Source organism: Camelus ferus, chromosome 23 (genome assembly GCF_009834535.1).
Source record: "Camelus ferus isolate YT-003-E chromosome 23, BCGSAC_Cfer_1.0, whole genome shotgun sequence".
Lineage (NCBI taxonomy): Eukaryota > Metazoa > Chordata > Mammalia > Artiodactyla > Camelidae > Camelus > Camelus ferus.
Genome location: NC_045718.1, coordinates 9,892,835 through 9,917,678, shown reverse-complemented (window position 1 = coordinate 9,917,678; position 24,844 = coordinate 9,892,835). Strand labels below are relative to the sequence as shown.

The 24,844-nt window shown below is 46.4% G+C and overlaps 2 protein-coding genes across 6 annotated transcripts in view; one reads left to right on the top strand and one right to left on the bottom strand.

Moving 5' to 3' along the window:
- DENND1B (DENN domain containing 1B) overlaps nucleotides 1-12,177 on the top strand; it is a 213,049-nt gene extending 200,872 nt beyond the window's left edge. For 3 of the 4 annotated variants that reach the window (XM_014564682.2, XM_014566635.2, XM_032466801.1), the window contains 3 exons: nucleotides 3,191-3,270; nucleotides 4,213-4,429; nucleotides 6,138-12,177. In XM_014564682.2, the coding sequence (XP_014420168.1) occupies nucleotides 3,191-3,270; nucleotides 4,213-4,429; nucleotides 6,138-6,623 (783 nt within the window). In that variant the 3' untranslated portion in view covers nucleotides 6,624-12,177. Of the gene's footprint in view, nucleotides 1-3,190; nucleotides 3,271-4,212; nucleotides 4,430-6,137 lie in introns of those variants that run through there. The other variant, XM_032466802.1, reaches the window with a different exon arrangement.
- A 9,269-nt stretch (nucleotides 12,178-21,446) lies between these two features.
- CRB1 (crumbs cell polarity complex component 1) overlaps nucleotides 21,447-24,844 on the bottom strand; it is a 130,767-nt gene continuing 127,369 nt past the window's right edge. For both annotated transcript variants that reach the window (XM_032466796.1, XM_032466799.1), the window contains exons 12-13: nucleotides 23,051-24,099; nucleotides 21,447-21,636 (exon numbers count right to left, since the gene is read on the bottom strand). In XM_032466796.1, the coding sequence (XP_032322687.1) occupies nucleotides 23,884-24,099 (216 nt within the window). In that variant the 3' untranslated portion in view covers nucleotides 21,447-21,636; nucleotides 23,051-23,883. The remainder of the gene's footprint in view (nucleotides 21,637-23,050; nucleotides 24,100-24,844) is intronic.

Below are 24,844 nucleotides of genomic sequence, written 5' to 3'. Positions count from 1 at the left end.
AGGGAGAGGGAGGTTCTACTGGACACACAGCACGTGGGAAGGGCAGGGCAGAGGCCGGCGAGCGGAGGGCGGTGTGATGATGCTGGAGCGAACGCCTGGCAGCAGCTGAGGTTCTCAGAGAGGTTGCCTTGGCCAGGTCCCTCCGGGCTGAGTAAGGCCTGTGAGGTGGAGCAGAGCACTGTCAAGCTTGCCTCTGAAAAGATCTCAGCTTAGGGACTGTCGCAGCAGATGGGAGAGGCTCAGGGCGTGGGCAGTTACAGATCATCACGTGAGAGTAGCTGTGTAGTGGCAGGGACAATGGGGACAGGAGGAGGGATGAGTGTAAGAGGGGAGATTTCAGGCAGGGGAATCAGTCCGTGCAAAGGTCCTGTGGTGGCACAAATGAGGGCAGGTATCAGCAGTGCAGGCGGACCGTGGCAACACCTCGAGCATCAGAGCAGCGGACCCAGGAGCCAGGTGGGCAGATGCAGTGCTGGACTGCACAGCCCAGGAACGAAGAGCATCAGCAAGGCATTTGTCCTTCTGTTTTCCTCCAACAAATTTTTATGGAAAGCCTCTGCCTGCTGTGGCTGTGCATGCCCTGAAAGTGGGGCTGCGGCTGGTCTCTCTGAATTTTTCTCTGAATTTTTAGCGTTTTTGGTGGTAGATCTGGACCGTGTTTGGCTGGGAGTGTCCTTAATGCCAGGAAGTTTCACCTTTATCTTGAAGGGAACTCAGGCTTTTAATCAATCCAGGGAGTAAAAGGATCAGATACGAGGTTTTAAAAAAGTAACACATTGCAGAACGTTCTGACAAATGTATATTTAGGTTTTAAAAATAAAATTTGATGCTGGTGCGTCGAAGGATGGAGAGAGATCCTCTTGACTGATTTTAGTTGTGTTCTGTTCCATGTATGTTGTAAGATGTTTGGGTGGTTGAAGTGGTTGTGTTTCATTTGGCAGAAACAGCATGTGTGCATTTTTGAGAGTTGTTTGTCTAAGTAAGGTATTACTTAAGGGCCTTTATGAATCTCCAGGTCAGGTCTGATTACTGTTATCAAATCCACTAAAGTAACAGACCAAAGGAAAACCAGTGCGGGACCAAGGACCAAGATACGTACAATGTCACTTTTTTCTTTTTCTGTAATTTCGTTATTAACTAAAATACCTTCATTTCCTAAAATGTTGATCAGTTTTAAAATGTCAGAACTTGAAAAGCTTGAATTTGAGAATTAAAAGAGGCTGATTGCTAGTTTTACGGACACTCAGACAGTGTCGTTAGCGTCTGACTGTTAGCGCTTCCTCGGGATTGGAGGTGGCGGGAACCAGTGTTACAGTCTTGTTTCTTGTGGCAATAAATTTAAGAAACCTGATGATTAGTATCCTGATCAAGAAGAAAGGAAAAAGTCTTCCCCCTTTTTCATAAAAATGTATGGAGAAAACCTCCAAACATTTCAAAATACAGAAAAGAGAAAAGCTCACATAACGGCAGACACGCGGGCGATGGGAGGCACCTGTGACGTCAGCCTGTGTTCCAGGCGCCTGTGTCATGTCCCGTCCTTTAGCTCAATTCTGAAAGAATATTTATAGGGCTTTTTTTTTTTTAATGGAAATCAACTTATTTTTTCTTCTCATTTTTTTCATCGTGTTGACTGCCTTTAGCTCTCTCTCTTAATCTATTTCGTGATCACTTTTTTTTAAAAAGCCCCTGTTCCCAAGTGTGAGCCGTATTATAACTGTCCTGGTGCCTAGTTTAGGGAGTTCTGGCTAATAATTTATGTTGAAAGTGTTCATTGGGCCTTAGAAACATTCCCGTCGTACACCTCTTACTGTGAGATTTCTGCCCAGATCTGAAACAGGATAGTGTATTTTTTCTGAATACATATAATATACAGATTCAGTCCACTGGCATCTGCAACTGTTAATCCTTATAGAAAAGGCACGTGGAAAAGTGAAGATGTGCACTGCTTTGCGAAAAGCTACAGTCATGTCAAAAATGTATATATAGTTTTAATTTTATTGTGTGTGTTGAGATTATTTTTCTATTTCTTAGTCGTTTATATTTTAGTTTTGGTGCAGATTTTTGGTAATGACCTATCTGTGGTGTCCGGATCCGGGTAAAGGTGTTCCCTTACTGGCTGTGCACGACACGCCCTGAGGAGCACACAGTCTGGTCTCCGCAGTCCGAGCTCACTTGCTCCGGTTCCCCATACACTTCTGTGCGTGAAATTGTGACCAGGTCTTTTGCCTGGGCCGTGTGTTCTGGGCAATTCTTGCCAAAAACAGAGGGAAAAACCCAGAAACTTAATCTAACCAAGCTTCCAGATGGAATTGCCAGTCTAGAGGAAATGGGGGTAAAATAACATGGAAAAGGACACAAATGGCGTCGAGGAAGGAGGAGGTGGGACGGGTTGTCCTCAGACCTGAAAGGTGTGTCGACTAAATAAAGTGCAACCTTGCTGAGACTCTGGTCCAAATCAACCAACGAAAATATTTTGGGGTGTAATAAGGGAATGTAAGGTATTGAAGAGTAATTATTAATTTGTTATGTATGATGATGATATTTTGGTTGTGCTGAAATATCTTTCTGTTAAAGATACTTAGTGAAGTATTTACAGGTGAAATGATGGGCTGTCTAGAATTTAATTCAGTGCCTTGCTGTTCAGTGTGTGACATCCAGATCCACCAGCACCAACCTCACCTAAGAGCTTGTTAGAAATGCAGAAACTCAGAACCACTATGGAGCCAGAAACTACATTTTTACCAGTCTCCGAGAGATGCAGATGTGCGTTAAGGATTGAGAAGCATTGCTTTAAAATACCTGACGGGAGGGAGAGTGTGGGTGGGGGTTAAAAAAAAACAAAATTGCGAATACTGCTTATTATTGAAACGAGGGGATGAGTGGCGGGGTGGAGTGAGTGACTTTAAGTCAGGTGTTCCTAGCTCGGGAACTGACAGACCCAGTGACTGTGTGTGTTTTCCGTCCAGTGATGTGGTTTTTGTTTATTGGTTTGAGGTGCAAGTAAGGGTTGAGATACAGATTTGCCTGGTACCGTCCCCTTCTTCCTGCCCAGCTGGCCAACTTACGGGGCGGTGTTCAAAACCCTGAGTGCATATATCTTAGTATTCCTCCCACATCAAATTGTTCCCTAAAATGTTTGGAAGAGACTGACTTTAACCGCTAACGCCAGCGTGTCAATCCCTCTCTCCAGCCGCGCTTAAGAAGGACCCTCAAGAGCCTCGATGGTGCTCTGTGTGAGGATGACGGTGATGACATCGAGAGGGCGAGCAAGTAAGACGCGGGCGTGGCGTGCTGTTAAGGGCGCGAGTCCTGGGCCGCAAGAGGTGTTTCAAGGCGCGTGCGCCCTGACAGGCCACGTTTGGCCCCCTTGCGGTCTTCAGCGAGAGGGACCGGTGCTTGCTGGAATCTCACGGGGGATAGATCTTGAGATGGGAAAGCAAGATGGACCGGACGTGTCTTGTTCCTGGGAAGCTCGAAGGCCTGCAGAAGTATCTGGGCCAGTGGCGAAGGGGGAATAGGCGCCCCGCCGCCTCCTGGAGAGGGTGGGTGCCGTATGGGGCAGTGACAACGCGCAACCGCGACAGCTCGGATCCAGGCAGGGAGGGGCTCAAGTCTGTGGTGACACCAGAAGGGAACACTTACTGCAAAGTTTTAAAAATTAATCGTAACATAAAATAAGGGAAATAATAACGGTATATGTTGAACTTTCTAAACAATTTTAAGATATCTGGGGATGACAAAATTGACATTCTTTTTCTCCCCGTTGAATGTATCTTTGTTTATATAAAGAAATACGCATTCTCTAAAATGAGTGAATAAACAAATAAAAGGAAAACCATATAAAAATACTGAAAGTGAATTTGGACAGGAGCAAACTTTCCAGGTGTTCCGTCTGAAATTTCCAAGCCCAGTGTCCCCAGTCCCACAGACCCAGACTGTGTGACGAGCCTGTTGTGCGTCCGCAGCGAGAAGGTGCCATACCCTTTGGTTTCTTTGTTCTCAGCGCACCTGCTCTCAAAAACCGCCGTGTCCGGGTCGGTGCACCAGTCACTGGGGAGACTTGGGCCGCGAACCGGTGATCCGAGCTCTGCTCCTCCACAGCAGCGGCCGTGGGTGTGCAGAGCCTCTCCTTAGGTGAATGGAGTCGGGGAGAGGCGCTTGGGTGTGGCGTGCGCGGCCGTGTGACTGCTGGTGCCCCTCGTTTCCCTCCAGGTTGTCTTCTGAAGATGGTGAGGAAGCGTCTCCCTACTTTTACGAAAGTGACGACTCCCTTGAGATGAGAGCGAAGGCCCCGTACTCGGGCGAGATGGACTTGCTGGGCGAGATCCTCGACACGCTGAGCACCCACAGCTCGGACCAGGGGAAGCTGGCGGCGGCCAGAAGCTTGGACTTCTTCAGGTCGATGGACGATATTGAGTACCAGCCCACGGTGCGTTGATGTTTCGGCCGCTAAAATTAAGTGCAAACTTTCTCCCCCTTCCTGGGGTTGCCAGATGTTACATCTTAGTTGGTAGGAGTCAAACTCCAATGTCAAAACTTCAGAAGTATGATGAAAGTTAGCCACCAAGGATTATTCCTAGCAGCAAAATTCCAGTATTTTCCCTTCATTTATCCAGTGCTGGTGGTTATTGCCGTTAATTGAAATTCTTTCGTCAAGCAGCAATATTCTCTTACAACCTAATTTTATAGTTGTCTTTTCTGGCGGACTTCCAAACGTGAAGTGTTCCCACTTTTTCCCTGTATTTTCTGGGTCTTGAAAAACTTTTAAGAAATATATTTATTGAAGTGATGTTTCTTTGTATTGCTTCAGAAATGAGCAGAGTTTTAATTTAAATAGGTTGAACTGGATGCTTTAAAAACAGGAGAGAAAGAAGTTTAAGTGATTTCAACCCTGTTTGATTATAATAATTTGGGAACTTGGCATTGATAATATGATATAGTTTTTGCCTATTTGGTTTTTTCTGGTTTTTTTTTTTTTTTTGCAACTCCATTTTATTTTATTCTACTTTTCAGATTTTTTGGGTAGTATAATGACAAATAAAAATGTATATGTTTAAGGGGTACAATTTGATGTTTTCATACACATACACACTGTGAAACGGTGACCACAGTCACGCTGACTGATGTGTTCATTGCCTCACAGCTTCCTTTCCTTTTTATTTCCTCTTCTCTTCTCTTCCTTTCCTTTCGTTTCTTTTTTCTTTTCTTTTCTTTTCTTTCCTTTTCTCTTTTCTTTTCAGTGAGAACACTTAAGGTCTATTCTCTTAGCAAATTTCAAGTATACAATACAGTATTGTTAACTGTAGTCACCATGCTATAATTGGATCTCCAGAACTTTTCCTGCTTTTCCAGAACCCTCCAGCGTCTCCCCATTTCTCCTACCCCTCCGCCCCTGGCCCCTGGTTACCATCATTCTACTCTCTGCATCTATGAGTTTGACTATTTTAGATTCCATGTACAAGGAAGGCCATGCAGTATGTGCCTTTCTGTGTCTGGCTTATTTCACGGAGCATGTCTTCCAGGTTGATCTGTGCTGTCACAAATGGCAGGATATCCTCCTTTTTTGTAGCTGAGTAATATTCCATCTTGCATATTCTCCACGTTTTCTTTATCCATTCATCCATCAGTGACATTTAGGTTGTTTCCATAGCTTCACCATTGTGAATAATGCTGCAATGAACATGCAGCTGTATCTTCAAGATACTGATTTTATTTTCTTTGGGTATGTACCTACAAGTGTGTGTGTGTATATTTTTTTGGCTGGATTATAAATCCATATATATCTTTCATATATGTATATATCAGCTGATTTCCGTAGTGGCTGCACCCATTTACATTCCCACCAACGGTGTGCAAGGACTTCCTTTCCTCCACGTCCTCCACCATCACTTGTAATCGAGCCTGAGTTTTACAGGTGACAGTTGCAAAGACGTGGAAGCCAGTGTCCCTCTCACTTCTTTGCTGTTAACAGAGCCGGGGGAGGTGTTCAGAGATGACGTTGGTGCTGCGCGCCTGCTGGGAGGGACCTAACCAGCCTTGGGAGAGACGAGTAGTGATTTCCAAGTAGAAAAAAAATATATTGCCTAAGTAATGCTCTCAGCGTGTTAAATTTTTTCTGAATATGTTCCTTCCCTCAGAGTAAGTCCAGCGCCCCAAGCGAGAGCAGCCTAGGCCCACTCTGCAGTGGCTCAGGGGACCAGGCTGAGTGGCACCTGGGGCAGGACGACAGTGCCCTGCACGGCAGGCACCTGCCCCCCTCGCCCAGGAAGCGGCTGTCCTCAGGTGCGGCGACCGAGTCCCTGTTCATCCTGAAGGAGGAGAGCAGGGAAACACCGGGGAAGCCGGCTCCGCCGTCAGGGCCCGCTGTGCAGCTGGCCTCGCCCGAGACCGCCACCGCGGAGAGCAGGGACACACTAAGCCAGCCTCCCGATGACCCGCTGGAGCCCAGCCTCGGACGGCGCTCTTCCACCTTTGTTCCTTGGGAGAAAGAAGGGAGAGGAGCCGAGGATGCGGCAGAAGGTGCCGGACTGCTCCAGGAAGTGGTGTCCCTGTGTCACATCACATCTGCCTTCCAGCAGGACCTCAACATTTCAGAAGGAAAAACAGGTGGAAACCAAGCCTGAATCAGCAGTGAGAGTCGGACACTTGTCGCAGCGCCGCCGGAGGCGTGGGAGGCCCCGGGGTAAATCTGCATCGCCAGCAGTGCTGTGCGGGAATGACCGCCCTCACTGCTGCCTGCAAGTTACCTGTCCTTTGGAGCGTTCACTTCCCCACCTCGTTCCCCTTGTGTGTAGATTAGCCCTTAATTCTTAAATGTAAAGCTAATTGTTCCATGTGGTCTTGAATCAGGTACTAGTTTGTACGTATGTTGGAAGTATATACTGAACACATGATTTCCCAGTATTTGGTGCTTAATGCCACCTCGCTTGTTTAAGCTAGTCTGCGTGTGTGACCCTTGCACATAACCAGTAGCTCCTGCACTAACCTGGTCGAACGTGAACTGGCCAAGATCTCAAAACCTCTCAGAACTAGCCTGAAACTGCTGAGAGTGTCAACCCACTCATTGCCTTAATCTTAAGCCTATACATTAAGCATACTTACATAATTTATGGAAATACATACAAATTTTGAAAGATAAGTTATAAGTGTTCTGCGGAGCAATAATGCCTTTTTCTAGTCATTGAGTCAAGGACAAAAAATTCATTTTTTCGAAGTTAAAAAGCTCTCTTGTGGACACTGCAGCCATGTTTTCCAAAATACGTAAAGGTACACACTTACCTGTCACTCAGTGAAGTATATGAAGTGCTGAATTACAATGTGAAATTAATGACTTCTGTTTACAGATGACACTTTAAATTTTTTCACGTCCCTCTGCTTGCCTTTGCTAAGTAAGAGTCACTCCCAGAAAGCCAAATGCAACATGAACTGTCCTGATAAAAAAAAAGTTCCTATCTTTTTTTTCCCTTAACTAATAATTCTCTATCAGAATGCTTTATATCATCTCAAATTTACTTCTTAAAATAATTGACTGTCTGTTTTGGAGGTTTGGGATTTGTAGGAAGAGTGGAGAGAGCCCGGAGTCCCTCTGCAGCCCCCGCCGTGTCCCTGTGTGGACCTTGCCAGTGCGGGGCGCTTCGCCACTCACGAGCTGCGCCTTCTGCACATGTCCCTGCGTTTTCCCGAGCGCCCCCTTTCTGCCCCGGGACTCCACGTCCCATTTGGTTGTCACGTCTCCGTAGGCTCCTCTCGGCTCTGACAGCTTCCCGGACGTTCCTCGTGCCCGACGACCTTGACAGTTCCGGAGGGTCCTGGCGGGGGAGTTGTGGCTCCTCTGTTGGAATCTGGCGGGTGTTCTTCTCACTGGGATGACGGGTGTTGGGGGGGGGGTGCTGCAGAAGAGCGCAGCTTCAGCCACCGTGTCGCGGGCACGCGCCCCCCCCCCCCCCCCCCCGCTGTGGGACGGTGGCGGCGCCCTTGGCCGCCCGCCGGGCGGGGTCTGCCGGTGCCCCGCGTCCTTGCCTGGCTTTGGAGGGACGTCACTGCACGCGGCCCCCGCACCGGCTCGCGCCGCTGTCCCGCCGGGGCCTTGTGCTGCCGCCTTCAAAACTGACCTGGGAGGGACTCGCGCCCCGATTGCTCCGCGATTGGCCGGGTGGGCAGGAATCGTCAGCGAGAACGGCGTCTTGTTAGTATGTTCCGGGCACAGACTCTGCACATCCCCAGCCATGAGTATTTTTTTTTTAATTGTCATTTTAGGAAGGGTGTTTGAGAAACCATTTGAGAACCCCCGTCAAGACTGTATAAAATATTTGCTGAAGTCAGAATTTAGTTTTCAGTTTAAAAAAGTCCTGGAAGGGGTTTTGTTAAAAACATTGCTTAAAAATAAGGTAAAGAAAATGGCCAAGTCTTTCTTTTTTAAAGTACATTCCAGAATCTGAATGGGTATGTTTTATTTGGGACAGTTATTCGTTTGTGTTTATGAAGGAAGACAAATCTTGTTTTCCTTACAAGGATGGACTTTGTATATATTAAAAAAATTTTTAACCCTCTTTTTAACATGAAAGTAAAACTCGAGGTTCTTGTCAGATTTTGCCTTTATATGCTCATTACAAAATTCCATTTTGCTTTATTGAAGTATGTAAAACAGAAGTTCATTTATCAGAAGGGCTGTTTTAAATGAGAAGGAAAATCTGTCACTCTGGTTGTTAATCTGCTGAGCAAATGTTCGTCATACTTTTTGAAAAGAATGTACAGCAGCCCTTTAATATGAATACTGGAATGAGATATTCTTTTTCTTCAGAATTCGTGGTCTGAAGGATGGGATAATTGTGAGTGTAGCAGAGGCAAAATTTGGGTTTTAGTCCATTTCCTGAATAAGCTTCACGGCCTCAGAAGCGGGAGCTCTTTCTCTGCCTTCCCGCCACGTCCCCAGACACCTGGGGGCGCTGCTGTGCGCGTGAGAGGGCAGCCACCGACACGTGCACTTGTGTCGGGCTGTTCTAAACTGGACGCGTGCCTTATTTTACCACACTAAGTCAGCTGTTCGATTCCACGTTGAAAACAAAAAGTCTACATGTGATTCCTGGAAAACAACACAAAAGACTAGTAGCAAGTATTAGTATTTCCAACCATTCCCGTTCTGAGTCTTCAAAGTCTGATCTTAAACGAGCCTTCCCAGGACCGCGGTGAATGTGGGGAGAATGAAGTGCAAGCGAGTTCTGGAGGATAAGTATCATCTTAGTTTCTCCTGGGTTCCTACTTTCTGTTGTAACTAAACCAAGCATTTGTATATTCCCCTGCTGTTTGAATTCCTCCCCTGCCCCACCTCGAAGGACTACACCTGTTCTCTGACAGAATCGCATAAATGAGCAAGACCTTTGGCTCCGGTCCGCGGTCTCTCTGTGGCCTCCACACAGAGTCACGATTCTCCCTGAATCTCACTCTGACTTTTATCTTTTTCCCTTAGATGTTGCACCCGTGGTATTTCAGGGGCTAAAGAGTATGTGTGGATTTAGGAGCTCTTGTTTGTTAGGTGAGAGTGTTGTTAAGCGGTTTATTTTAATGGTTACGTACTTAGCCTATTTTAGAAAGACACCACGATATAGCATGATTACTCTTCTGATTCAAAATTAAAAGCTCATTCATTTGCGAAATAGTGCTTGACTCTCTGCCCAGTCCCAGGCAAGGCACTGTGACTGCAGACGCCGGGACGCAAAGGAATTGACCTAGTCCCTGCTCTGAAGGAACCAATTAAAAGGAAAAAGAATTGCAAATCTTTGTTAATGATAATGATAATATATTTTGCTTGAAAGTTATTCAGCCAAGATTCTATCACCAAAAAGAAGTCTTTTAAAACTGCTTAATCTGAAACATGCTCTGAGTACAGAACCATTGTAGCATTTCTGATTTCGTTCACTCTCTTCCTCTGTTCTACGAAGTACAGTAATGCTGCTATCTGGGACGCCTGCTTTTAAAGGACAGATCCAGAGACTCTTAGAAATGAAGTGTTCTTGTTTATCTGATTGGTCCCACGCTGCTCAGCCGAACCAGGTGGCCAGGCTCCTTTGCTCAGCTTAGGTCCCTTCCGGGGGAGCGGAGTGGGGTGAGTGGATGCGTGTTGGTGGGAACCTAGTCTTTACCATCTTTATCTTGGTAACAGCATTCTCTAGAAACAGTTCCCCACCCCAGACTAAAACCGTGTGTGACAGTGATGTGGTTAGATTCTGTGCTCACATCCTCATCAACAGGGCCCAGGAGCTTACAGATTAGTTGTTTCTGAAATCAGGTGGAGAAGCAGACTGCTGATCAAGAGGACAAAACTGTGACTATTCTCATTTCGTCGATCATACTTTTCTCGAAAATCTGGATTTTCAGGAAAAGATTATTTCCATGAAGAAATTTTCTAATGTGAATTCCATTTTGTTTAGCATTAAAGATATGGATTCTGGGTAGATATTTGTAGATCAGAATATAAATTTAAGAATGTAAAATGAATACCCAGAGCTAATTCCCCCAAAGCACTTCTTATGATAGGAAATGGGTTTTACAGACTGTGTCAGCGTTGACATCTTTCCTGTGTCGAGCCCAGGAACTTGTCAGCGTCTGTTTCTTAAAGCTTGTTGTTTTGAGCAAATCAGTTAATATTGTGATTTGGTCAACATAGAGAATTATATGTATTTAGAAAGAAGCATATTTAATTTTGAGAATAATAGGATTTTGTGCAATATTTTTTTCTTGCATAATTTAGTTCATATAAACATGCACATCTGCTTTTCCAGCAGGTGCCTTAAGGTCAAGTTTTTTCAGTATTTGTGTAATACTGTATGTACCAATGTTCTATGTGATTTTAGAAAAAAAGTATTCTTTATACTATCGGCAGGAGAAATGTTTTTGTTTATTTAAAATAATTATGAATTATGAATATTGCATTATTGTATCACGACTAACTGCCTCAGCAGCAATAAATATGCAATAAGAAAATCCTGAACCTTAGGTTAGCATTGACGGCACTGTTACTTCAGAAGAAATGTATATAGTCCGAAGTGCTGACTCTCATGTGTACTTTGAACCAACATTCAGTCCTGTACCACGTGCATCTCCACGGCGTTATGTGGCGATGACAAAACACGTGTCAGCTCTAAGAGCCCTTGTGGTGAGTCTTTGGTCATAAGATTTATGAAGGGCATTGCCGATACTTTTTGACTGTCTGTAAATTAAGTTAATTTTTGTATGATGTACAGTTTGTTTAACCTTAGAGCTTCTATGGATTTCTACCTTTATTATACTTGAATGAGGCAGAAAAGCACTGTGGGAAACCTGTAGCTCTGGGTGAGATACACAGACATACCAAAAAAAATCAAACAAGGTACTGAACAGCAAAGACAGCCGGATGCTTTCCATCCAGACAGCTCTGCTTTTTCAAACCGTACTTCAGTTAAGCCAAGTAACTTAAAATACACAGTATTTTAAGAGTCACAAATGATTACCTCTTTGATGCTATAAACCTCTGAGTCTCCTCGTCTGTGTCACCCCATGTCTCAGTAGAGAGCCTTGTTGAGGTACACTGACAAATGCGCCCTTTGGTTCATTTTGTGACATCGAGGCCAGGACAGAGCTAGAACCCTATGCATGGTAAGCGCACCCATGTGTCAAGTCACCATCCCTCAGAGAGTGTCTTTTCCATATGGTTATTTTGAGAACCACTTAATAATCATATACGAAAATGAGATTTCTTGATAACCTGTTATGATTTAGTACTTAAAGCAACGCCTAAAACAGCAAATGAGTATAAACTGCATGAAACCTACAATTTAAAATGCACCAAGCATTTTTACACAAAAGGTACATGAGAGGTTAAAATGTGAATTTTTCCAAAGCTTACTTCTCTTCAAGTGAACAACCGTTTGAAAGGACTGACCATCCGGAGCTTTGTGCTACACGTGGTGACAGGTGTCTGTGCAAAGCTCCCCGGCACCGAGACACGCTTCCTTCTTGCATCCTTGAGACTGCAGCCTAAGTCACCTCTGAAGCCGACTACTATTGGGAGGACATTGTGCATAGAAGTCTTGTTTGGGGAATTAAAAAAATATATATGCAAAAGTAAATGTTGGATGAATGACACATTACCATAAAGTGCCCAACAATGCAGGTTTAAAATAAAATTGGTCATAATCAAAACTTCCTGGTGGTGACTCTTCCTTTATGATCGGCTGGCTCTCCCCGGCAGCGTCCAGGTGAAGTGTTGTAAGGACCCCGCCACCTCGTCCCGGAGCAGGGCAAGTGCCGCAGTGTAACCTGAAGCCTGAGTCTTTCTGAGGGGTCTGCCTGAGAGCCACCCGCTCCTTCGGGTCCATCAGGCTCTGGGACCACAGGAGAGGTGAGCAGAGTGTCCCTGAGTACAGCAGAGCAGGGCTGCCCAAGCCAACACCTGTTTATGGACCTCCATGGAAGAGTCAAGGACAGACGTGAAATGTAGTCGTGTGTGTGAACAGCGCTGCAGAGGCCAGGGGTGAACGTCCTGCAGGGGCTCTGAAGGGCCGCCCAGAGCACAGGGCAGGTCTGAAAGCAGCACAGTTTCCCTTGCGTGCGGAACTTCTGGGAAGAAGATGTTGAACTTTTCTTGTTTCCATAGAGGAAGCAAAGGTCTGACTGTAAGAAAAGAGGTGTGATCCTTGGAAGCCGAAGGTTTAGCTAACTTTTACTGATCTTGATTTTTAACACTTTGCCTGCCGCCTTGACCGGGGCTGGTCTCAACACCTCTCAGTGTCTCTGTCGGAGAAAGACGCCCACATCTTAATTTTATAGATGCAGATTTTAAAAGCCGCAGCTGGATTTTCCTTATGTATAAGTGAAAGAGAATGCCCTTTTTGGAGTATTATTTTATAGTGAGTCTGAGCACCTTTTTGCCTGGAAGTAACAGTGAATTACAGGACGCGTAAAAATGTAGACATTTATGGAAGATACAGTGTTAACAGCCTGAAAATGAAATAGTGTGCTGTGGGAGTTTCTAGCTGAACTAAAATCTCTCCCAAGTTCTGCTGTTGATTTGTCCTGTTACCTGATTTCCCTGAACTTTTATTTCTCTCTGTGTAAAACAGAAGTGTCTGTTCTTAGGATGAAATAGGAATATTGAGAAACTTCCATCTGCATCGCAGCTGCCACACACAGCCGGCGCTCTGTATCCACGCGTCCACAGCCACAGATCCAACCAACCCAGATCGAAAATGTTTGTCTGTTTTTTATTCTAAATTCCAGAGCGTTCCAGTTTTTACAGTTTCAGGTCTTACGTTTAGATCTTTGATCCATTTCCTTTGTTGGGAGTGGGCAGGGGCAGGTCCCAGGGGGGCGGGCTGTGGGTTCAGGGCTCCCAGGGCGGCTGCCTGCCCGCTGCGGGGTGAGGCTGGGTCCTGGGGCTGCTGCTGGTCCCCTGGTAGGCAAGGCTGGTTCCCAGGGGTCCTGGGGCGGGCGTTGGCCAGCTGGTAGGCAGGGCCAGGCTCCAGGGGTTCCCAGGGCTGCTGCTGATCTGCTAATGGGTGGAGCTGGGTCCTGCGGGAAGCTGGTGGGTCCTGGAGCTGGTGCCAGCTCACTGGTTGGCTGGGCCAGGGACCAGACAGTCCCGGGGCTGGTGTTGGCCGGCGGACGATGGGTATGGCTGTGTCCACGTGAGGCTGGAAGCTTGGCCTGGGGCATCCTGGAACGGGTGCTGACTGGCGGGTGGACAGGGCCGCGTCCTGGCGCTGACGGCTGGAGGGAGGACTCCAGAACCGCACTTGCCTCCACCTGGGTCTTGACGGGAGAATCCGCTCCCCAAAGTGGCTCCGCTGGCATCCGTGTCCCCAGGGTGTCTCAGTGGCCTCCCGCCTCTCTGGGAGGCTCTCCAGGACCAGAAAGCGGGTCTAATCCATGCGCCTTTCAAATGGCTGCTTCCACGCCGCGTCTCAGAGCAGGCGAGCTTGTGAGCGTATGCCTTGAGAGTGGCTCCTCTCAGTCTCCCAGCACAAGCCAGCCGGCCTTCAAAGCCGGGCGTGCTGGGGGCTCATCTTCCCGATGCAGCAGTCCCCGCCGGGGAGACCCGCGTGGGGCTCAGACCCCTCGCTCCTTGGGGAGAAGCTCTGCAAATTTTGATTATCTCCCGGTTTGCGGGCGGCCGCCCTGGGAGCTCTGACTTGGCAGCACCCCCACCCCCCTGCCCCTTTCGCTGTGGCTCCTTCTTTGTGTCCTTCCTGGCAGAAGATCTGTCCTGCTAGCTTCGGGGCATCGTCATCAACAGTTGCTCTGTAAATAGTTGTAATTTCGGCGCCGGTGGGAAGCGGGGAGCTCAGGGTCTTCCTCCTCCACCGTCTTGGCCGCCTCTTGTTCAGTTCATCTGTGACCATCCAGTTCTCAGCACGACACTCATCTCACAGCAGATGCGTAACAGCGGTGAACAAAATGGAATCGAACGTCACTACTCAAGATGGCAGAGTTTTGGCAAGACCTTACACCGGTTAACTCTCACAGGAGTATAATGAATAAACTAGCCCCTCTTTTGGAAATGTCTGTCCACTAAATATTCACATCAGACATGCAAAACAAACTCAAAGGAATGGTGCTGAGCTTAGTAATAGCAGAATTAAAATCTCAAACTAACTCTGAAATTACAGAGGAAGTGGGACAGGAAGAAGCAAGCTGTCGGGAGCTTCTTCCTAAAACTCAAAGCCCAGGGGCAAGTTAACCCTGTACCATTTCTGCATGAATTATGGATAAATGTTCTTTAATAAGAATGTAGGGAGGTATTACTATAGGTTCTTTGGAAAGATACACAAACCAAAGGATAATTTTACTGTTTGACCAGCCCCTCCTGATGGGATGGATGAGTAAATGCAAAACTTTTCATTAAGCACAATCTCTTTCTTCACGTATTTTTGTCCATTAATGAAGTGTTAACAGCGGACACTATTGTGTATTTTAAGATTTAAACTGGATAGTCTATACGAGCAACTGGCATTTGGTTGGTTCCAGCAGCGGCCCTACACATTTCTTTAATGATTTTGAAAATGTTAGCGTAACAGAAAGGAATTTAGAGGTTATTTAAGGCTTATTTGTCCTTAAATTATTTGATAGACTCCCAGCCATAGTTGACCTTTGGCACATTGAAAAGCAGATCCCGTTCTCATTTTTGGTATCGTGACTGCTCTAAAGGACATAGCCACGTCGGAATCTCAACCTAATTAATTGCACCTTATTTTGCGGTCTGTCTTGGGAGCTCTTGCTTGCAGGACGAACTGTTTTTGGTAACGTTTCTCCTCCTGTCTCACTGTAAATGCCACCAGGCCAGCATTTATATAATTGGCTTCTCCCTTTCTTCCTGTTCCATCCACTACCCGCTCGGTCCACGCAAGAACGTTCCTGCTGCAGCGCCAAGGCTCTTCTGCCCGGGATGCAGAACCGTCTCCCTTCAGGATAATCGACTCCGTTCAGAAACTTCTGTCTCTTGTGTTTCGTGCAGTCTTCTCTACCATCGCAGTCTTTTCTCCAGCTAGGTAAGATCTCTGATGATATTTTTGATTGCAGTGAATTATGTTGTGCTTGGCACCCAATGCAAGATATTTGGTGATTATTTTTTCATGAAATGAGTGAAGTGAATAATTCTGCTGTTCAGAATGACTGTGAAGAAGTATTATTATATGTCCCATTTTAAAACCAGATTTGTATGTCCCAGATACGTTTGAGAGATTTAAAACTCATGCATTTTGAACAACCTCACTTTGGGCTCAGGAGAGATAAAAGCCTTGGAGGTCTGGGCGTCTGTGACACCATCAGCAAAAGCAAGCTGGGGGAGGAGGAGGGGACCCTTCAGAGAGCATCCAATCGGTCCATTTAACTTCAGTGCATCACTACATAGACCAGGAGAGCTGCGGAATCCGCGGGAGACCCAGGTGTCACCAGCTCAGTTTGCTTCCTTGCTTTTGATGGGAGAGAATCAGCAAGAAAATGATCAAGAAGCAGATTTCAAACCCCACACAGAAGAAACTCTGCTGAAAAGCAAATGGTACCAAACAAGAAAAAGTCCGGTAACGTGTCTTCTCCCAGGTCACCAGGGGCGATTATGCTAATGCACAAGGAAGTTCCCTGGGACACAACAGTTTGGGGGGAAATTTTTAGCTCAATCTGCCAGACACTTATCACACGGCAGCTTCTCGCTAGACCGATTCGCACCACCCACACAGCCGTGCAGGTCGCCAGTTAGAGTCAAGTGCGCGGGGCTGTCGGGGACAGTCCTGGGGAGAGGCCCTGTCTCTTTGTCCTGAGACTGGGCTGGCCTCGGGAGCAGGTGGAGGGCGTTGCTTGAACTCTGGGGGCGTTGCTGCAGGTGCCTGGGGAGGGTTTTCTGGAACAGAGAGAGAAGACGCTGAAGGGAGGGGAGGTTGCGGATGTGGCCCTGCCGCCCCTGCCTCCCCGGCCAAGGGGGGGACATCTGTGAGGTCAGCACATCCAGGGACTACAGAGACCTCCCCTCCCCCATCATCCAGTATGTCACCCACGAGGGACACGAGGGGGTGCCTTTATCTTATAAAAGGTGAGAGTGGAGATGACTAAGTGATATTTCTTACTAAGATAAAAAAAGCAGCCATGCATAGGCATATATATATTTTCATGTTCTTTTTCATTAAAGGTTACTACAAGATATTGAATAGAGTTTCCTGTGCTGGACAGGAGAAACTTTTTTTTAAATCCATTTTTATATATAGTAGCTAACATTTGCAAATCGCATGACTGGAACATCGTCCTGCACACCAGAAATCGACACATTGTAACTGACTGTACTTCAATAATGAAATAAAAATTTAAAAAAATTTTTTAAAGATAAGAAAAAGCAACTTTGCACCAAGAACACGGTAGGGGCTGGAGTTTCAGAGGATCTCTATGGGGCTTGAGTAAATGAGTCCTTCCCTAATAAATAGCAAGAGAATATGACCCGGAAAAGAGGGTTACACTCAGAAATTTAGTGAAAAACAGAAGTTACAACACACGGTTGGAATAAATTAAGTTGATCAGAAAGTTCATATTTGTGGCCAGTGTTCCATTTCTTCAATTATTGCTTCAACTATTTAACAATCACCGATCCTCGTTTTTTAAATTAAGAGGGCTGTTTCTGGAGAGAGACGACCTGCCTGGATTATAAGTCTTCCCCCACACCTGAGGATGAAGACTTGCTAATTCCTCCGCACATCCTGATGGGCATCTGCCAACAGTAAAGAGACACTTTCATAGTCTTAGGGAGAAAATAAACTGAATTTTAAGAATTGAATTTTTTACATCTAACTTGTAACAGTGGTGAAAAATACCACAGGATCCCAAATCATCTGTTTTTACTTTGTCTACATAATTGATTAAATAATGTGAAATCTGTTTAGTATCCTGCCAGCAACCATCTTCATGCAAGGTGATCAAAATTTATTGGTCAAATAAACTGGGTTTTGACCAAATTTATTCTTAAACACTGTTAGGATTTACTTTGAATTTTGAGCAATCAATTAACCTGCCCTCTTGAAATATTTTTTACCTACTTATATCATCTCTAGTTTTAATTTCTTGCTCAAAGAACACAGAAAGAAGTACCCTCTGAGAAGAGACCCAATCATCCTCTTCAAAAAATGTTTATTATACAGTTTTAAGATTAACTCTGCATGGCAATGGTGTGTTTATTTTTATAGCCCCTCTGAGCCTTTTACAATCGTCTTATCTCTGAACTAGTAACCCCTGAGGGCGGACGTGAGACCTGCTGAAATGTATTCAGTAGGTCAAAGCTACTGGAACTCCAGTAAATCTAAATAAATGTAATTTTATCCCATGGATGTGTTTGGTTGGTTTCTTTAAGAGAGAGGCACTGGAATTAATTTGGATGTCATTTCAAATGATTTAAGGTGGCCTCTACCAACTCAGATGACAATATCATATTTTACTTCCTAATTGGAAACAATGTTTGCTTTATTCTTTTTTTCCCATGACAGGGCCTCCCATCCTACGAAAGTCATAACCTCCACCAAACACTAAAGAAGCCGACATAACTGGGGCTCCTCTGATCAGTGATTCTGACCATTGGATGCTTCAGATGTGTCACAATTATTACACCGACTATCCTTGTCCCCTTCAGTTTGAGACCTTTCATTCCTACTATTGCAGACTCATTATTTGAGCTAGATTAGTATGTGGCAGTGCAGGGATATCGAATTGGAATCCGTGTACAATTCAGATCACCAGTCAAGAGGACCCTTTGGCTTCTGTTCTGTCTTTCAGAGACTTAAACACCAAGGCATTAGAAAACTAACAAAGACTTTTAGGAAAATTTGAGCTGGGGCTCATGTGGGGATGTGTATATTTTGGACCTCAGAGACCTAATAACTTCGGGAACCTCATAAAAGAAACCTTCAGAGTTAGGCTTAACTGAATGTTTCCACATGACAAAGTATTTTCAAATTAAATCTCCTCTTGGTGGTTAGTGTTGAGTTAATTGCCTTTTTGCAAAATTAAACGTTCTCAAATTATTCAAAGGGGGAGCTTTTTTTTTTTTTTTTTTCTTCAGAAAATGAGACTGGCCTGGCAAAATAAGATTTCTGAGTGATCAGTAAAAGGCTTTTGGATGTTGACTGCCATTGCATAAGTTGATCTACGACATCTCCAAATCCACGACCTGCACAGCCGAGTCACAGCGGGGGTTCGGGAGCATCTACGCTTTGGGGACTTGTAACAACACATATACTTGCCTCCATTCAGTGATTGCTTTGTTTCAGCCCTGAATGAACTTCAGTCTTGCAGCCTCAAGCTGCCAACCACGGGCACCTCCAAGAGGTGCTTCTGAGGGCTGGACGAGGTGGATTTGGGAGCAGTTTCCCAGGAGGGGTTGTCACCCGACGCATTAGGAGACCCCGTGGCTGGTTCTGAAAGTGGCTGTCCTCAGGCACATACTGCCAGGTATATTTGATGGAATGTCATTCCCAGGGTTCTGGAACCACAGAAAGCGAAGCCTGGGACCAAATCACAGAAAGACGAGCTTAAATTGGAAACATGCATTTTTGTCATCACTGTTCAAGGCGAGGCACAGAGTAATAGTTGCACTTTTGCTGGAAGCGGGTCAGAATGTGAAAGGTCGTATATGAATAAGGAATTAAGGAAAGTCTCCTGATTTGAATCATAGCCCTGCAGAGCATAAAACCAGGTGAAGTCGGCTCACGAATCAACATCATCAAACGACAGTTTAAACCGAGACACGTGGGTCGGTATTGCCTGCTGGCGAAGATCGTAGACGATCGTGATTCCTTAACAAACGAGGTTTAAGAAGTAACCCTAAAAGGCTGAGTATAAAAACAAAAAAGTCATCTCTATCAAGCAGACCTTGTTTTTTCCATCTTATCGTCGGCTGTTTGGGAGACTGATACACCCAACCTTTGAGTGATTTCCTGGCGGTTCTATTGAGAACATACGGGTGGTCTGCACAGTTCGTGTCCGTCTCACAAATGGAGTGATTTCCTCAGTCGGATGGGACGGCCGTCACAGGCGGCGGTCTGAGCCCTGAGAATGACATGAACAAGCCGTCGAGAAGGACCGCACCAAACCTGCGTGTTTTACAAGCACATCCAAAGGTGGGTGGAAGAGGATGGGCACCCACGGCTGGTTTGGCAGGTGGAGTAGGAGGTGGGAGCAAATATGACCTCTGACGCGCCCCCATCTCAGAATAATGGTAAGCGACGTGACACGTGGGGCTTCACACTAATGACTGTTACCCTGTGCCTGTGAGCTGGAGGTGCGGTCCCATTTTTCAGGCCAAGTTCACGTCTCCTGGGTGGGGCAGAAATTTAAACCTATGTTTCTTTGTCTCCAAAGGCTCTTGAAGTGAGGACAAGGGTTCCTCTTGCAGAGAGCTGCCCGAGGGCTGGATGAGCCGCGACGGCCGCGGCCGCGGAGTGAGTACGGCACGAGCGCGGGGCCCCCCGTTAGCGCTGCGGCGGCGGAGCCTCATTACCGCGCGCGCGTCTCCGTCCTGCGACAGCTGCTCGTCAGTGCCTTGGCTAATGCCGATAGGTGACAATAGTAATTATGCCACCCAGGGGCCGCCTCCATCTCGGGTGATTTAAGGAGGTGGAAGCGGGCAGGTTGGACAGTCGATTTACGTCATGGTCCTCTGTCACCTCCTGCTTCTGTCTGGGGTCCCTGAGCCTGCAGAGGATGCGTGGCAGGCCCTTGGGAGGGGCCTTCCCGTCGCTCCTGGGACGCACCCTCCAGATGTACATCTTCCTTCGGTGCCCCCCGCCCCCGATCCGGGCAGGCAGTGGGGCAGCTGTGTCTACTCTGCTCCCCCGCCCCCCAGCCTGCAGCCCGGGCCCCCAGCCTCCAGTCCTGGGCCTGGAGTGACCAGATGCTCACCTGACTTCCACTGAGAGAAAACTGACCTACGTTTGTCCTATTTTATTAATACTGGGCTGATTATCATTGCTCTGCAAATGAATACTGCATAATCCATCAGTTCCCAGAGCAGCAGCTTTGGAAACAAGAAATTAGCCACAGAGGAGTCCCGCGTTCCACCGCATTCCTGCTTTGCCTCGTGGGTGTGGACAGGTGTGACTCAGTCATGCACCGCCGTGTAACAAACCCATCTAGCCTTAGTCATGTTGAACAGTGATTTATTATCTCTCTTTGTTTGATTCTGTGGCTCGATTGGGTTGTTCCTCTGCTGGTCTCACAGGGGTCGCCCTGTGGCTGCGTCTGAGCAGAGCTGGGTCTCTCTCTCACGTGGCTCTGTCACTCCAGGCTTCACGGTGTGGAAGCCTCAGGGCCGCCAGCCAAGAGAGGGGGAAAAAAACAAAGTGAAACCGCAAGCCTCTCGCACCTAGCGGCATTCCCATGCCATGCTGTTGGTCAAAGTCACAAGGCCAGCCCCGACTCGGGGGAAGGCAGACATACCCACATCTGCTTACGAGGCAAGCAAGCACGAGGGGCTTGTTTCCACCACCTTTGAAACCGAGTTAACACAAACTGCAAAATTACACATGATGTGAAAGTTACACCAACACTGGTGATGCAGGCACCAGACTTTCTGTGTAAGATAAGGTTTATCTTGTTAAAGATGGTTCAGTGCAAATTCTCCATAGGGCCGACTCAGAAGCTTTCCCCATGAGACACTGTACGATCTAGGTTGTTCAAAGATGCGGATTTGACTGGCTGGGTCAGCCTGTAAGTGACCTCCCGTATGTTGGCAGCATCCACGTGGAATCATTCGTTCATTCATGCCTGCAGGCGTTCATTCCTATATGTGTTTGAACACGCATTCCTATGTAAAGCCCTGAAGTAGCCACTGGAAGAGGGAGAAAGCCAGATTAATGACATCTTTTCAAAACGTAACATATTACCATTGAGGGTTATCTTTTTCTTCTCACCTGTGCTGATCCCGACAGGACCAACTTCTGTAATTTTTTTTTTAGTTTGTAGTCTTTTTTAAGTCAGCTACTTATTTTTTTCCTTTAAGCAAGCGCTCTTTCTGTCCCTTCCATGTAAGGCTCGATTAAGAAGTTGTAACTCTAATGGGACGTAAGAGTCAAAATGTCTTCGGGCAGGCTCCAGCTGCAGACACCCAGGGACATCCGTCTTCATGAGCAGACACTTCAAGCAATATTAGGAACGGAGAGAAAGCCAAAAAAGTAGACATTAATAAGTTACCCAGCTGTGACGGTTTAGAAGCCAGAACATCCAACAACAGCTCACACGAATCTTGGGCACTTTGGGGTTTTCCATTCATTATTTGTTCATCTATGCAGAAAATATGTATTGTGTTTTTAATGTACACTAGGCCTGTCCTAGGTGAGGGATTTTTGCCAGGAAAGACCAAAAAAACCAAGTTCTTGTCCTCATTTAACTTAAGTCAAGAGAAACAGCAAAAAAAGATGTGATTTGTCCAGTTGTGATAAAGAGCATGGAAACAAACAAACAAACAAAGGAGGGCTCAGGAAGCTGAGGCAAACACGCCACTGTGATGAGGGGTGTTGAGGGTGGGGCAGTGTCTATGTGTGGGTGGGGACGGCTATGTGCAAGCTCTGTATATTTGCTGTTCAATTCTGCTGTGAACCTGAAACTGTTCTAAAAAATTGTCTATTAATTAAAAAAAATAAAAATTAAATTTAAATTAAAAAAATTTTTAAAAACCAGCCAAAGAGACTAGGGAGACGGGACACTAGGGTGAGGGGAAAAGCAAGATGGAACGGTGTCCCTTGGGTGGCAAGGATTTTGAGAAAGGAATGACAGTTGTATCAACGGCTGCTGAAGACAGAGGACGGGCCGTTGTGTTTGGCAACGTGGCCATTGGTGACCCCGACACAAGCTGTTTCATGGAGAGATGCAGAGGGAAGCCAATTAGTTTGCGTTCAAGGGAGAATAGCAGGAGGGGAGGGGGAGGCAGAGAACGTAGAGAACCCTCTTCTGGATGTTCTGCTGAAAGGGGTGCTGAGAAGTGGGATGGTAATTGGAGGGAGATGGGGCCCCAGGAGATAATTGTATATAATAGGAAATATGGCGGCATGCTTGGTGCTGTTGGAAATGGCCCAACAGGGTGAGCAAACGGGTGACGTGGGATGAGAGGAGCGATTTCTGGAATGATGTCCTGCTCTAGAACAGATATAAAAGTTCCTGTCATTGATTTTTTGAGCATGTATCCAAAATACATAGGCATGTCTTTAAAATTTTTGTTTAAATGCTACTTTATTTTTTAAGTTTTTAAATTATTAAATTATTTTATTTTTAATTTTTTTGGTGGGGGAGGTAATTAGGTTTACTAGTTTATTTTTAGAGGAGGTACTGGGGGTGGAACCCAGGACCTTGTGTTTGCTAAGCATGCGCTTGGCCTCTTGAGCTATACGCTCCCCCCTTTATGCTACTTTAATAGCATGTTATATGCATTTCAAAACATATATAAAATTCTAACCAAATTTTTGGGAAAAAGTACATAAATCTTAGAGTCTGTATTTCCCTCCATACCATGTGGACACTCGCACTCACGTACTCCTTCCTTTGGGGTTCTTACCTTTAGACGAGGTCGTGGTTTGACACCAACTTCTCAAAAAGCAGTTGGAAGGAAAGACCTTAGTCTTTTAGATTTGAGAATCTGAGTTTTCATTTATCTTGTTTTCTGTCCAGGGAACTGTTTTGACCATAAGCAACACCTTACATAGAGCCATGACTTTATAAATAATGCTCAAGGTGAGTTAGTTAAAAGGTTCTTCACATGCTCCTAGAGGTTACTTTTGTCACATGTAGTGTCACAAAATGCACAAAATACTCACAAAGGAGAACCACCACGTTTCGACTTTTATTTGTGGACGCTGGCTCGCCCTTTAACCACAGGCCACGCCCATGTCTCTCTGGAATCCGTGACTGAGGGACGGGTGGGTACATCATTTCCTAGGTGGTAACTGCAACTTTTTGCTACATTATAGGAAGAGTGAGAAGTGTGCCTATTTTCCCCTGTCGTCTCTGTGTTAAAAAAAAAAAAAAATCTCAGTAGCCCACTAATGGGCAAACTAAAAACGTGTCCCCAGGTTGCAAAGTGTGAAGTCTAACTGACAGGCACTGGGGCTTTCTGCAGAAGACGCTGTCCCCTGGGAGGTGTTCTTGCTAATTAGGAGGCTGAAATTCCTGGCGCAAAAAAACACTGTTCTGTGATTGGCTAATATAACATGATAAAACAAGGTGACCAGTTGAACCACGATGCACGTCTTTGTGGTGGTCAGAGGAGCGCTTCCCACAGATTCAGTGTTCCCAGTCGTACACTGATGTCTCCAGGGGTGTCAGAAAAACCCGTGGGTACCATCATCCCATTCACGGGTGCGGATCTCTTCCTCCAGAGACAGGATGCCTCTAAATCAGCCTCTCCGTCGCAGGGGGAGCCAGCACGCTCCACATCTCCACTCGAGAGCCGTCCTTTTCCTGACGGCTCGGGCTGTAGGACCCCTGGGTTGCCCGTTTGTTGGAGGCGATGATGGAAGCAACCACCGCCAGAGAGAGGACCACCAACAAGGCCAGCGTCACGGAACCGACGGCGGCAAAAACATCTGCGAGCAAGTCATCTGCCAGCTGCAAGGACGGAGACAATTGTGATGTGAGTCACAGAGCAAAGGGGACCGTCCAGGACGAGGAGCTACCCCGGGGTGAAGGCCACGCAGAGCACAGGTGACCCTCAATGCTGCAGAAGGACCAGGTGTGAAAGGAAAGGCAGGTGTTCCTGTTCCCCAGCTCAGGTGACATGACCACGTACCTAGCGTCTGAGGTCTGGGGTCAGACAGTGACGCAGGAAACATCCACTGTGTTTCCCCCATGTCTCGGTCTCAGTGACTGAGATCATTCGTGCTCCCTCTGGACCAAAGGGTGAACCCACACAGATACTGGTAAAACAGTTCTGCGTCTATAGGAAATACGCTGTTCACCATCTCGTGCCTCCCTGCCGGAAGTTCTGATTTTGCATTGAAAGGATGGCTGTTTTCCAGCCTGTCTTGGGAAAGGAAGCCGATCAAATGAGCTGGGTCTCGCGGGGGACATGCTGGCATGCAGGGAGGGCCACCGTGCGCTGGTTTCCACGCCCATCCCTTTGATTTGGATTCGATGTGACAACTGAACGGGTGTAAAAGCACATGAGCTCGAGGTTGAGCCAAACCTCTAGAAACAGAAAACTGCGGGTAGAGCCCCGTGAGGAGGGCTGGGTCATGGGCCTTAGACACAGGGGTGGGTTTAACGTGGACTCCAACGTGCTGGCCAAGCATGTTTTAGCCATGGGGAACGTGACGTGGTTTAGTTGCTCAGAAATATTTGATTTAGTTGCACA